The sequence below is a fragment of the Arachis hypogaea genome, chromosome 7 (assembly GCF_003086295.3).
Source record: "Arachis hypogaea cultivar Tifrunner chromosome 7, arahy.Tifrunner.gnm2.J5K5, whole genome shotgun sequence".
NCBI lineage: Eukaryota > Viridiplantae > Streptophyta > Magnoliopsida > Fabales > Fabaceae > Arachis > Arachis hypogaea.
The window spans coordinates 14,052,749-14,066,177 of NC_092042.1; the positions used below are offsets into that span (position 1 = coordinate 14,052,749).

The following is a 13,429-nucleotide window of genomic DNA, read 5'->3' on the forward strand; positions in this document are numbered from 1 at the left end:
TTTGACGTTTAGGAATAGGCTACGCTTTTCAAGTGATGCTGTCCAGGACCAAAAGCTACGCTTTTCAGCTTTCATTCTTCCAGAATAGGCTACGCTTTTTAACGCTACTGCATTACTTATAAAGCGTAGCCTTAGGTCCCTCTTTTTTTATGTATACTATAGCTACTGTATATAAGTATAGCCTTAGGTCTTGGTTTTTTTTTTGTATACTATAACTACTGTATATAAGTGTAGCCTTAGGTCTTATTTTTTTTCTATATATATATATATAATTATCTAATAATTATCAATACAACATAATAATTAATATGATTACATGTATAATAATTCTGCATTTTTATTTAAATGAGTTGAATATTATAAAATAAAAATAAATATATAATTATACTAAATAATTTCTTTAAATAATATCAAAATAACCATAATATCACTTAAAATTTACTACTAATAATATCAAAGCTGACACTTCTGTTTCTGACTGTGAAAGTAGAGAACTTAAAATGAATATACAAATATACAGGCGAAACAAATTTGCAGTGACAAGTATTTACAATTTCTTTTGAATTCCGGAGACAAGTCATCACAGTTTGAAGACCAGCATCACCAAATGTATCTGCACTACTACTTCCAAATGATATACTAGCAGCATTGCGCTCCTTCTTTGCCTTCCGAATATGCAAAGCTTCAAGATGGCTATGAAGTATTTTATTCTGAAGGAGGTTGATGACATCAATCACACAAGTAATTTGAAAGAAACCAATGCAATAAAATATAAATAATAAAAATAGTTCACACTATGTGGGCTTGCCACAAGGAAGAAACAGTGTTACTACCTGCTATCAAATACAGTTTATGGACATTCTGTTTAAAATTGCATTACAATGTGACCCATTATTTCTTTTATATTTTGAGTTGAAGATAAAGAGAAAATACAGAGTTAGGAAGAAGAGGTCATTCAATCACTGACAGTGGCACAGACTGCACATTGATAGTGATTAACTAGACTTGCTAACTGTAACTGATCTTAGGTGCAAACTGCAACCAACACTCACCAAAGATACCAAATAAATTAACAGTCTTGTAAATAATGAATTCCTCATATACACATCAATGGACCACAATTTTTTAATGTGTTGGGTAGACAACAGTTTAATACTAGACAATAAGAGCAAGTTAGGACACAATAATTCAACAAGAACACTGAAGGATAACTGAATAAGGCATCAGTGAAACTAAACGGGTGAAAAGAAAACCTGCTCATTTATTTCATCATATTTCTTCTCAGCGTCATTTCTTGCCTTCTCAAGCAATTTCTTCTACTCTTCCCACTTAGCCTTCAGTTGACTCTGCAAAACACAAATATGCAAACAGGGTGAATTATCGGTACATTTATCCAGAAAATCAAACAAGCCAAAATTCCAGTAAATGGGAAAGAATATATAAAGTAAGTAGACAAAGTGTAAAACAAACTGACAAATGCAACAGTAAACCACGTGGCTTATAGGGAAATCCCAGTGCAAGAAGAAATAAAAAATCCAACTGAACTAGCACTATCAAAGAATCACTAGACACACTGCAAGTTTCACACTGCTAGTATAGCATGAACAAAAACAGCATCCACTTCACCCTGTTATCATAGTTACACATTTACACAATCAAGCCCATAATATCCAAATAACCAATCACATGAAAAAGAAGTTAGCTCTTTTGGAGAAGAAACTCAAACCCAAGGAACAAAAAAAGCCTAATGGAAATTGGTGTAAACTAATTTACTTTATGTCATTAAATGGAAATCAATTACAGATTAAGCTTGAACTTACTCACCCAAAAAAGTTGAGAACCTCGGCTATTTGATCTGCTAGGTCATCAACAGAAAGAATTGGATAATCTGGAACAATCTCAGGAGCTCCCAACTGCAACAACTCTTGAACAAAGTACAAGATGATAAGAAAGTAAGAACTTAAAATATTATCAATGAAGGAATTTATAACAGTGAGGAGATATATACATCAAGTAACACTGCAAAACAATCAAACACAGCTTAACATGATGAGCACAAAATATTCAAACACAGCTTAACATGGTGGAAGCAGGAAATGAATGCTTAATTTACAAAAAGTTGAAGAAACTGGAATCAAAGAACTCAGCAAATCAGAAATCTATGGGAATCTGCAGACTGTGTTTATAGAAATGGATAGCACTCAAGATATAAGCATAAGCCTTCAAACCTTGTCCCAATTACTACATAAACAAAAACCAGATTACAATTTTTTAAAAACTATAAACAGATTAACTTCCAAAGTTGTTAATCACATGTCACCTTATCAATTACTACATAATTTTGATTTCAAGGCATGTTTTGTTTGATGAAACTAAATTTCCTTATCATGAATTATTCAAAGCAGATTCTCCATCTCCAACTTACAATCAATTTCCTCATACTGTTTTAACTTTTCCTAATTTTACTACTATATCATCTCATAATACAAGTCAAAATTTTACACCTACTGCTACCTCAACAAATGAGATAAGGGATATTAGAAGAGCAGAGAATTTCAAAAAATAGTGAAGCATCAACTCAAGTGAGAAGCATTACTAACAAAATGAGTATTTATAGCATGAAGACAGAAATATATTACAATTAAGAGAATAGATGAGACTTGGAATCATTGAAGATGTGAAATAATTGAGTACAAGGTTTATATGTTAGTATGAAACAATGATTACTTATACAACTATGAAGCTAAAAACGAACTTAACAAGCAAGATGCAAAATCAGAAAGCAAATTCTAATGAAGCAAGCGACATAAACTCAAAAAATTAGAAAGAGAATACCACAACAAAATAACTTTAACTCCTATCATGTAGTATTCATACAGTAAAATAAAAATGTTCACTCAAACAGAATTCAGAGTAGATTCATAAGATAATACGCATTCAGAAGCTAAAACCTATAACCCTAAAAATTAGAAACAATATGCATTCAGAAGCTAAAACCCCCAAATTAAAAATCATAAAATCAGAACCCTAAACCGCAGGACACCTTCTCACAAAACCAAAGTCAATTCATCACAAATTGAATAAAGAACAAAATTAGAATTCAACACTAATAATAACAAGTAATGATCAAATGCGATTCTGCACGGGAAAGCTTCTAACACAGATAGCACGGCAGAAATTGAACCAGACATAGAAAACCCCTAATTAAATATGAAATTGTGATATAGAATCCTAATTAAATTTAACCCTAATTTCAGAGTATAGAACAAATTTTCTTCAAGTGGCAATTTTACTATGGTGGTACAGGGTGATCAGCAGAGCATATAAAAGTGCCGTTAAACATCTCACCTTACCTTATCATGTGAAAGAAGTTCAAATAAAGGACCAAAATAGCGCTCACAGAGATCTTCCATTACCTGCACAGTAAGATGGACTTCAAGTGTCAACTAATTAAACCGCCTTCCCTACAGAAATTGGACCTGAGTGGCTAACCTAACACTGGGGGCCTTCTTCAAAAGGAATATTGAGCCCAGCTGCATCAACTTGAGCCGTGTGTTTTGTTCTTGACAATGGGGATTAGGAACCCTAATTGCCTAAATCAGAAAAAAAAAACTAAAAGCCTACCTATTGTGATGAGGGAAAGCGAATCGAGCAGGGATGGATGGAGCAAAGGCGGCACAAGTAGCAAAGGAGATGCGGAGCACAAGAAAGCAGCGGCGAGCAAAGAAGCAGAAGAGCACAGCGAGGCGGTGGTGCGACGTAGGAGAGCTGCGGCGTCGTTGCGTCGTAAGAGAGCCGCGTGGTGGTGTGGTGTAGTAGAGCCGTGTGAGGATGTGGTGTAAGGAGAAGAGGAAGCTTTGGACGAGGTTGAGGAAGAGAGCAAAGAACTCTCTCAGCTCTTAGCTTTCTGCGAAAGGAGAAGGAGTGCGCGGGTGTTAAAATGGGAAAAAAGTTCCCAAGTGTTATAGCGTGCACATATTAGGAAACGCTAATAAAGCGCACCCAAAGCCTAAGGATTTGACCACTCTTGAAAAGCGTCCTCTTTGATACGAAAAGTGAACCTATAGATATTCACTTACGGCTACGCTTTATAAGTGATTTCTATAATACCTAAGGCTACACTTTTTAAATGATGACACAATTGTGTATCTTTTTCTCTTATAAAAAGGCAACACAGAGAAAAGCGTAGCCTATTCATAGAATAGGCTACGCTTTTCAAATGTAACTTAAAAAAAGTGTGGCTGAATGGGTATTTTTCTTGTAGTGGATGATAAATTATAATAGTTAATCTTTATATATTTTAAAAATATTATTTTTATTTAAAATATGATAAAGTTAGAATAATTGCCGATAATATACACATATGTTAAAAGTGCAATATATATATGATGGTAGGATAAGTGGATAACACTTGCTAATAGTAATATACAAGACAAGATTACAAGGCACAAGAAGGACATTGGTTTACATGTTATTTTCAAAGAAGTATTATATTATTATTATTATAATGTCACACATATTATTATATTATTGATATTGATATACCCTCCTATTTCTGATATATACATCATGTCATGAGTCTCACTCATAGATTATAGTGGTAATAATGTACACTATTTTATTATTGAGCTTTGACGCATCGTCTTTGCAAAGGCCTAAGAGCAAGGGAAGTGAAGACCCACAGCATAGCGTCGGTCCAAAACGATTGACGTTTACTTGTACAATATCCAATCCAAGCACACAAACAGTTAACACCCACATTTCTTTTTCCTTCGACCTTCCTCAGCCGTACGATTTACAACCACCATGATCATCACGATCACACGTGTATGTTTCCTCTGTACAGTAACAGCCGAAAAAACACGACACCTATGTGTCCTATGTCCCAACGAATATAGTTAGTTACATAATTACATGCACCATTGCCCACTGTATCTCCATCACTTGGGTAATCTTGCACAATCTGCTTCACCGAAACCAAGTCTATGATTTGCAAGATCAAATTCTACCCATTGATTTTGTTGATGGATATTTCCTATTATGTTACTTGCCGCACCCAATCTCTCGGACCTCCCAATCCCCAAACAGTGGACCCCACCGCCCACGTCAGCAAGAACCCTTTCTTTGGGTATGACAATCTCCACTCCCTTCTCGAACTCAAATGCCATGTCCCCTATCAACCGTCCAATCTCAACGGCGTTTCCATCGAAACACATGTCCGCAGCATTGCCGTACACGTACCCCTTCTTGATTCTGGGACCCACTAGCCTCACCACTTCCTCACGCACCCTATTGTAAGCCGCGTCCACTAGATAAGTTAACTCGGATCCCGAGTCAACCATGGTTTGACCCGACCCTCCAGCGTCGGGCTTGAAAACCGAAGGAGGAATGTTCAGCTTTGTGGCCCCAATTCGAATACCTTGCATTGGAACAGTGAAAGCCAAGGGGTCCAGGTTCGGCATGGTTTGACTTTGAGGAAAAGTCAACATGTCTACATAACGAAAGCGTGAAGAATCCGGGTTGTCCCCAAGGTAAAACGACCCGGTCACAGAACTGGAACGGTCCTGGCGGGTCGGGACGCAGTAACTAAATTTGGTTACTTGGGCCTGGGAAGGGAACGACAAGCGTCCGCGATTCATTCCCAAAATGCCCCAGGGGTCTTTGGAGTCCTGAGCACAACCGAGAATTAAAGGAGGGGTAGATTGGGAATTTGAGAGGGCGAGTTTTTCTCGGACGAGTTTGCCCTCGGCGTAGGTGCCGTCTGCGTAGAAGTAGGAGTAGTGACAGATGCGATTCTGGTCGCAGCTAGTGGGGAGGGTAAAATCGGGAACTGGCGGCTTGCAGGCTGGGTGGGTGCAAGGTAGAAGAGAAAAAGAAGAAGAGAGAGAAGGATCAAACGACGTGGTAGGAGGACGTGGCGATGTTGTTTTGCTATTGGTCCTCTGTTTTGGGTTACACTGAATCCAAGAAAGCTGGCTTCCAGTGTCTAAAACCATTTGTTGAATTTGCGGTGGTGTTCCTATTGGAAGGGACACCACAAGCGCCATGGAATACTTGAAAGATGATTTGACGTTGTAGGAAGAGAGGATCCTGAGTCTTTGGTTCTTGTTGATGGAATTAGATACATGTTTGACGAGAGGTGTCTCTGTTAGTGTAAGAGGAAAAGAAAGAGAGTGGTTGTTGTTGAGTATGAAGGAGGATGAGAAAGGGAACGAGAAGAACAAGAGGAAGATAAGCATGCAGAGTGGCGGTGCCATTGTTTTGAGTTTGAAAAAGAGAGATAGAGAGAGTGAGTGGCAAGGGAAGGGTGTGGTTTAGGGGTTCTATTTATATAGCGAAAATCCGAACAAGAATTGGGAAATAGTAGTTAGGAAATAGAAAATTACTATTCTGAATTTCTGAGTGAGTGGTAAAGGAAGGGTGTGGTTTAGGGGTTCTAGTTATATAGCGAAGATTAGAATTTAGAAGCACGAATTGGGAAAGAGTCGTTAAGAAAAAGAAAATTACTATTCTGATTTCCTATGTTTGCATCAATTATGAAGTCCACCATCTTCATTTTTTTTGTTTTGCCTTCTTTTTCTTTGTCATCTCTTGTATACTCTTCAACATCAAAAGTATATTTATATATATAGCACCATTGGAAAAAAGAAATAATAATTATAGATGTACCAGTACTACTCATTATGTATTTTACTTTATATGGTTTTAAAGTACTTTCGATCCATATTCTGGAAGACTGGAATCATTATTATATTGTACATGAATTATTTTTTCCGTTCTAATATTTTTATAAAGGATTTTAGGAGGAGAAACACAAAAAATCAGTAATAAACTAATAATAATATCTCATTTCGTATCTTCGAAAGCAAGAATTCCTCTTAATAAATTATTGGTTAGTTATTATTATTATTATTATTATTATTATTATTATTATTATTATATATACAAAAAAATAATTGTTATATATTTATATATATTAATATATATTATTTAATTTTTTAATAAAAATTTTATATTTTAATATACAATTAATTTGATAACTAATTTTTAACATATTTTTTATAGTATCATCACAGATATATTCATGAATATATATAATTAAAGTGGATTGTCCTTAGATTTTAAGACTAAAATATTAGTCTTTAACTTGTAAAATTAGAGGATATTGTAAACAACCAAATAAAAAAAATTAATAATTAAAATAAATTAGTTAAAAATAATAAAAATTTATTTTATTTAATATTTATTAATTATTATAATAATTAATAAATATTAAATAAAACAAATTTTGTTTTTTTTTTCCTTCCTAAAATCACCGGAATAAGAATATAGAAAGATGAACGCGGTTTCTTCGGTTGGATTGGTGCGTGTTATTATATATTTTCTTGTTTGGCAGCAGCAAAGAGTAGTAGTAATCTAGCTTAGGATATGGGAGCTTCACATCTTAATGATATATGATGAATGCTACACATACAATTAAAGCGGGTTTTGGTGTGTAATCTATTTCATTGAATTTTCTCTATCTTTCCACTCGCCACTCCTTTTTGAATGCTTTCATTCATTGATTTTGGTTTTTTAATTAATTGGACGATGGCGTAACGAGTTTTTGTTCCAAACGTTTATGTGATGGCTGCTTTTGTCTTTCTCTTTCTTTTTCACTCTCTCTTTTTGTGACTAAAATCGTTTCTTCGTGACACTACTTCATTAATCAATGAACTAGTGTTGACGTGTGTGTACGTGTAAACCAGGACTAATTAATTAAGAAAAGAAAATTATAATCATAAATAAATTGTATGGTTGTGCAATGAAGTAGCAATTACGAATTTTTCATTGGAACAAAATTAATAAAATTCAAAGCTAAGCCACGAGAATAATGATGGGATTATTACTTACCTCATATACATTCATACATGTCACTTTTTTCTTTGTGTACAACATCACAGGTTACTTTATTATTAGTGTCTTTAATCACTGGGTAGATGATGATGTTACGTAAGTATAGCTTTCATTGATCTTTTTTTAAAAAAATTTTAAACTAATTGTGTGACCATAGAAGAGTACTTTCCAGTTTCTCCAGATCCTTGCTAACGTAAAGTATAAAAGTTTGAGTTGGAAGTGTATTATGAATTCAGGCACTATATATAGTAGTCAACTAGTCACCGAGTTTATAGTCTTATTTATAACTATATGTATATTTTATACTTAATCATGAAGATAATTACATTAATTATCAATAACTTTTAGATATATATTAAATAAATTATGCAACTTTACAAAATAATTAAGAGTTGTTTTTCAGTTTGTTTGATTTTTTGTATAGACCATTTTTTTTATTTATTTTATGTTATTTTTTTTTTGAAGTTCATCAAAAATCAAACTCTAAATCTTTTGGATATAGAATTTTGATACTCTATGATGATACCACTTCTTTTAAAAGTTTAAACTAATAGAAAGAGGCAACATGAATGAATGGTTATATCTCTAACAATTTCAGAATAAAAAATTATTGTAGATACTTTAGATAATGGGATAGTAATTGTTCCGAGAGTTACATGAAACGGTGATTTGGGGCTGAACGTGTGTTTCAGACTCCTTCTGAGACAGTGTCCGACTTGTGTTGGAGGCGAGGTATCGCCGACCAAGTTCTTCGTAAGGAGGTGGGGGTGGTACCTGTAAGAGGTTCCGATAGTTAAGTTATCAAAGGTATTAGGCATGTTTTTAGTAGATTAGGTTCTGAATATACCTGATGGTGTTTATTATATTTATAGTAGAAAAGATAACCACCTTAGCTTTTGAAGTAGTTTCACCTTTAAATAGTAGATAATTATTTTTTTAGGAAAGTTGTTGGGATCTCCCTTCTAAATATGTGAGAGATATCTTAAGAGTTAGTTACTTATAAGGATGACAATACCACCCGAACCCACGAGTACTCACCCCGCCCCTACCCACTCGGGGCGGGTTTTTTGCGAGGCAGGTTCTTGGGAGGGGTGGGACGGGGTCGGGTTTAGGTAATACCCGCCCCGCTATATATATAATATATATAATTTTAATATATAATATGTATAATATATGTAAAATAATTAGTAAATAGTTAATAATATTGTATCATATTTAAATTTTTACTTTAATTTATGTTATATATGTGATGATGGTTATATAAATTTTGAAATTTAATTTTATTTATTGGATTTTAATAATTATAGCGGCGGATAGAGGCGGGGCAGGTACCCGCAGAAGCGGGTTAGGGTTCAACGTTTTATTATCCGCGAGTAGAAGCGGGGCGAATTTTGTGGGGATTGTTGTACGGCGGGACGGGGTCGGGTAGAGCAAAAACCCGCCCTGTTACCACCCATAGTTACTTATAATATAAGTAGGGCTGAACTTTTCATCGTCGCACCCGACTTCTATGAGGTCGGGTAGGAATAGATGAGGCCACTTTTGTTAGATGAGCTTTTAATCTTTTTGGGTCTGGCTTTATTTTGAGCCCCTACTTGAGTCCGAGCTTTTATGAAGTCGAGCTCGAGTATTTGTAGGTTCGATTTCCCACGTCGGGTATACCGCCTTCAGTATAGGTCGGATACTCGACGTATTTTTAAAAATTTTGAAAATTTGTATCTCTTTATGGCATAGCGTACGTTACGTTGGCAGTTTCTTTGAGAATCGTGCATGTCATTAATGAAGAATGCAAAATGATACCTTTGCCCCTAGTGTCTTATAAATATTCAATTCTCTTGTCTTTCTTCCTTTTTTTTTCCTTTTCTCTTGAAATGTTTGCACCATTTTAATAATGACTCTTTGTTTGTTTGAAAGGTGGTTTTTGAAATGTTGCTATAGTTTTAAAATTGCACTTCTTTTTTGGTCTTTGAATTTTATTGAAGTTGCGATCTTTAATGTGGTTTCTATGCTGTGTTGTCCTCAAATAGTGCTACTTTATATGTTTAAAGCAAGGTTGCGAGAACCGGACCGGTCAATAAACTGGTGAGGTCATTGGTTTAATGGTTCACTAGTTCGACCGGAGTTCAACCGAGATTCAATCGGTTTAATTAAATATTAAATAAAATGATTAAAAAACCTAAAAATAATTTTAAATATATAAATTCAATAATTTTTAACTTAATAAAATTTAAAATTTTATATAATAAATTATCCATAACTTAATATTAGAGGTTCACAAACAACTTCAAACATCAAAGTTTATAATTAAACAACTTCAAACATCATTAAGGAAGAGAAATATAGTGATACTAAAAAACCCAAAAGAATATTTAAATTGGCATGGCTTGTGTACATATCATCTAGCAACACTTAAATTGTGGTTGTAAAGTATAAATAGATTGAATGATACTATTCAAAACAAAGGTATATTTGGAGAAAAAGAATTGTATGTGCAATCAATTAGGCAAATTAAGGGATAGAGTGATCCAGGAGTTTGTCTCCCAATCCAATCATATAATTGCCATGAGCAAGGAACAAAGGAAGCTAGCTAGCAAGCATAAGAATTTCCTCCGAAAATTAAGGGATAGAGTGGCTGTATTTATGAAGTTAATTGATAATCTGAACCAGGATGAAGATCAGGCCACTGAGGATGAAGAAGAAGCTGCTTCGGAGGAGAATGGTTCTGATGCCTAGGACTTGTCTCATGAAAACTGCTGCTGCTGCTCTCTTTTTGTCTCATGAATTCTGTTTTGTTTGCTACTATTGAACTGTTTTATCTTAGATGACTGTAATAACTCTATATACTGATACCCTTTTGTTAGCTTAATTAGAACTTTGGACTGTGATCTAACCTTTTCTTGCAGGATTCAAAATAATGTTTTTGTTGAACTTGCTTATTTTCCACTCTTAATGACAAAAGGGGGAGTAATAGGTGTAATAGCTGGAATGCTAAATGCTAAATTGACTGAAGTTGCTTTTGATTACTGTATTTTTGTGGATTTTATTTGACTGATGTAGATTTTAATAATCTTGATTTGCAAATGTTTGCAAATATTGTAAACTGTTGTGAATAAGGTTGGAAACTTGCTTTATGATATGTTGCTTGTTTGATATCCCTTAGATAGAATAATTGTGTGTAGCTCTTTATTATGTTCTCTTTGAGTACAATGTAAAATAGAAACGAAAAGGAAAGCATAAATCAAGGGGGAGCTACTCTTGAAAAGGAAAGGGAGAGCAACACTAAAGCAAGGAACATCAATCAAAGGGAAGTTTTCCAACTTTACAATATTTCAATTCTTTTGATTTTTGTTTAAATATATTTGTCATCAAGGGGGAGATTATTGAGTTAAGAAATTAACTAAAATAATTAGTGATGACAAACATTATTTTTGGGCAAAATAAATAATTAGTGTTGATTAATTATAATTGCATATCACTAATTATTTATAAAATATTGCAGGACAAAATGTGAATTACAGCCCAAATGGAATGAGAAATAAAACAAGGCTGATGGGTCAATGAATAAACAAAGCCCAAGGAATCAAAGCTGAAGAAATCAAAACGGGCCAAGCATATCACTACCCGACCCAAGTCCGAGTTTATTTCAGCAAGCAAATCCCTCTCTTTTCCCTAACCAAAAAGCAACGTTCACTTGTGAAGAGTTGGTCAGAAACTCAGAAAAGTAAGAAAGAGAGAAAGAGCTTCTTCCCTAAGCTAGTAACCAAAGAAGCAAGAGAGAGAATGTTCAAGCTTGAAGGATAGAATGTCAAATCAACAAGTTCAAACCAAATCAAGCTTAGGTTAAAGGTAACACATTTCCTCTTGCATGCATCAAAGTCTCTTCTCTTCTTCCCAACACACTGCTCGGTCCGAAATGGGATACAAAGGAAAGGTGATCTCTGTTTTTCACTGCTACAAATTCACGGTCACAAGAGATTCTTGGGGACCAAGTTGTTTTTCTATGGTTCAGATTTTGGTTGACCATTGGAAGACAATTTCGGTTACTCCTTCATGGCTTTCGGTCAAGTTAGAGAAGTCAGAAGCAAAAGTTCTACTCTGATGTTTAAGGAGAAAAAGTAAATCTGTGGGTTGGTGAAACTCAAGGCTCAAGATGTTGACCTTGAAAGAAGAACCAAGCAACATGCAAGGAGATAAAAAGAAGCTTTCTGCTCATTCAGAACCAAGGAGAGATATCCAGAGTATTGAGGTTTTTTTTTCTGAGAAGTGTTCTTTGAAAAGGTTCAACTAACTGGACAGTGTATCCTAATCAAGGATGCATTCCGCCAGTATGAAGAACTGAATCAGAGGTTTGATAATCTGGTTTTCGCATAGCACAAAGGCTGTTGATGAAGTCAATCTCCTTCATGTTTTACTGATTGTAATGTACTTTTCTATGTTTATCTTTCTGTAATTTCTTGTGAGAAAAGGCATTATGAGAAAGCTCAAGTAAAAGCTATGAGTGGAAAAAGGATGAGTGATACACTTGAGAGAAAAGCCTGGAGTTATTTTCTGATTTCTTTAGGTTGGTTAAGTGTCTTGTATCTTATACCTGTTTAGTATCCCTTTCTTAGTTGGGTTAGCACTAAGAGTAAATAGTTAGGTGTTAGCATAGCCAATGTCAAGTTAGGTTAGAACTTGAGTGTGAAATTGGTGTATGTAATACTTTTAACTATAGTGAAAATTCCTCCATTATTGTGGAGGAGACTTGACGTAGGTTGCATAGCATAAGGCAACCGAACCAGGATATATGTTGGTGTTAGCTTTTCTCTTCTCTGTTGTGTTTTATTTTTCTGATATTGATGAGACAAAAATAAATTGTCTCATAAATTTCTGCTGCTGAGTACAAACAGAATCAGAATTAAAAGTTTTGTTTGAAAGGGTTATAACAACAACAAAAAGGAAGGCATAGATTCAACACCCCTTCTCTAAACCTACCACAACCTTGAAATAGATAACAAATAAATCAAAATCGCAAACAAATAAATCATAAAATCAAGCACAGAAAATCAGAAGGCAGCGAGGAGGAATAACCGAATAAGAAAAGAGTATTACCGGCGGCGAGTAATGGAGACGAAAGAGGAGGCGAGCTCGGCGACGAAACAGGACGCGGTGGTGGTTGCGGTGGTCAATGCCGTCACTGCTATGGCTGCGGGATGCGGTGGCGATGGCGGTGGGCTGTTCGATTGGTGGTGGTGGCTATGCGACTGCGAAGAGGGGAGAGCTAGTTGCTATGGGTGCTGAACTACTGATTCCTCTTCTGGCTTCTGGGTGATTTCTGATTATTGATTAGGGCTTCGTTTACGTTTAGGCGTTTAGCCTTTCTTTTTTTTATTTATAAGAGACAAAACGACGCCGTTTAGCACTTTTACTTTCAAACCAAAAACGGCTAAAAAATCGGAACCTTTCTCCTGGTTCACCAGTTAACTGCCGGTTCGACCGATTTTTTCACCAATTTTTTGCCAGACGGTTTCTGACCTTATCCGGACCGGCTAGA

The 13,429-nt window shown here is 35.0% G+C and overlaps 1 protein-coding gene and 1 long non-coding RNA gene across 5 annotated transcripts; both read right to left on the bottom strand.

Annotated features, from left to right (window-relative positions):
- Nucleotides 1–382: 382 nt before the first annotated feature.
- LOC112702556 (uncharacterized) lies at nucleotides 383–3,967 on the bottom strand. Of its 4 annotated transcripts, none has more exons than XR_003154184.3 (5): nucleotides 3,493–3,967; nucleotides 3,354–3,416; nucleotides 1,825–1,913; nucleotides 1,254–1,346; nucleotides 383–710 (listed from the first exon to the last, which is right to left on the bottom strand). It is a non-coding gene; the product is annotated as an uncharacterized lncRNA (long non-coding RNA). The 4 variants fall into 4 exon arrangements; XR_003154178.3 differs by having other exon boundaries at nucleotides 1,825–1,924; XR_011863744.1 differs by having other exon boundaries at nucleotides 3,349–3,416; nucleotides 3,493–3,966.
- A 507-nt stretch (nucleotides 3,968–4,474) lies between these two features.
- On the bottom strand, nucleotides 4,475–6,717 carry LOC112702558 (aspartic proteinase PCS1). Its single transcript, XM_025753648.3, has one exon. It carries the CDS (start codon nucleotides 6,255–6,257, stop codon nucleotides 4,941–4,943), a length of 1,317 nt encoding a protein of 438 aa, XP_025609433.1. The 5' UTR covers nucleotides 6,258–6,717; the 3' UTR covers nucleotides 4,475–4,940.
- Between the last annotated feature and the right edge of the window lie 6,712 nt (nucleotides 6,718–13,429).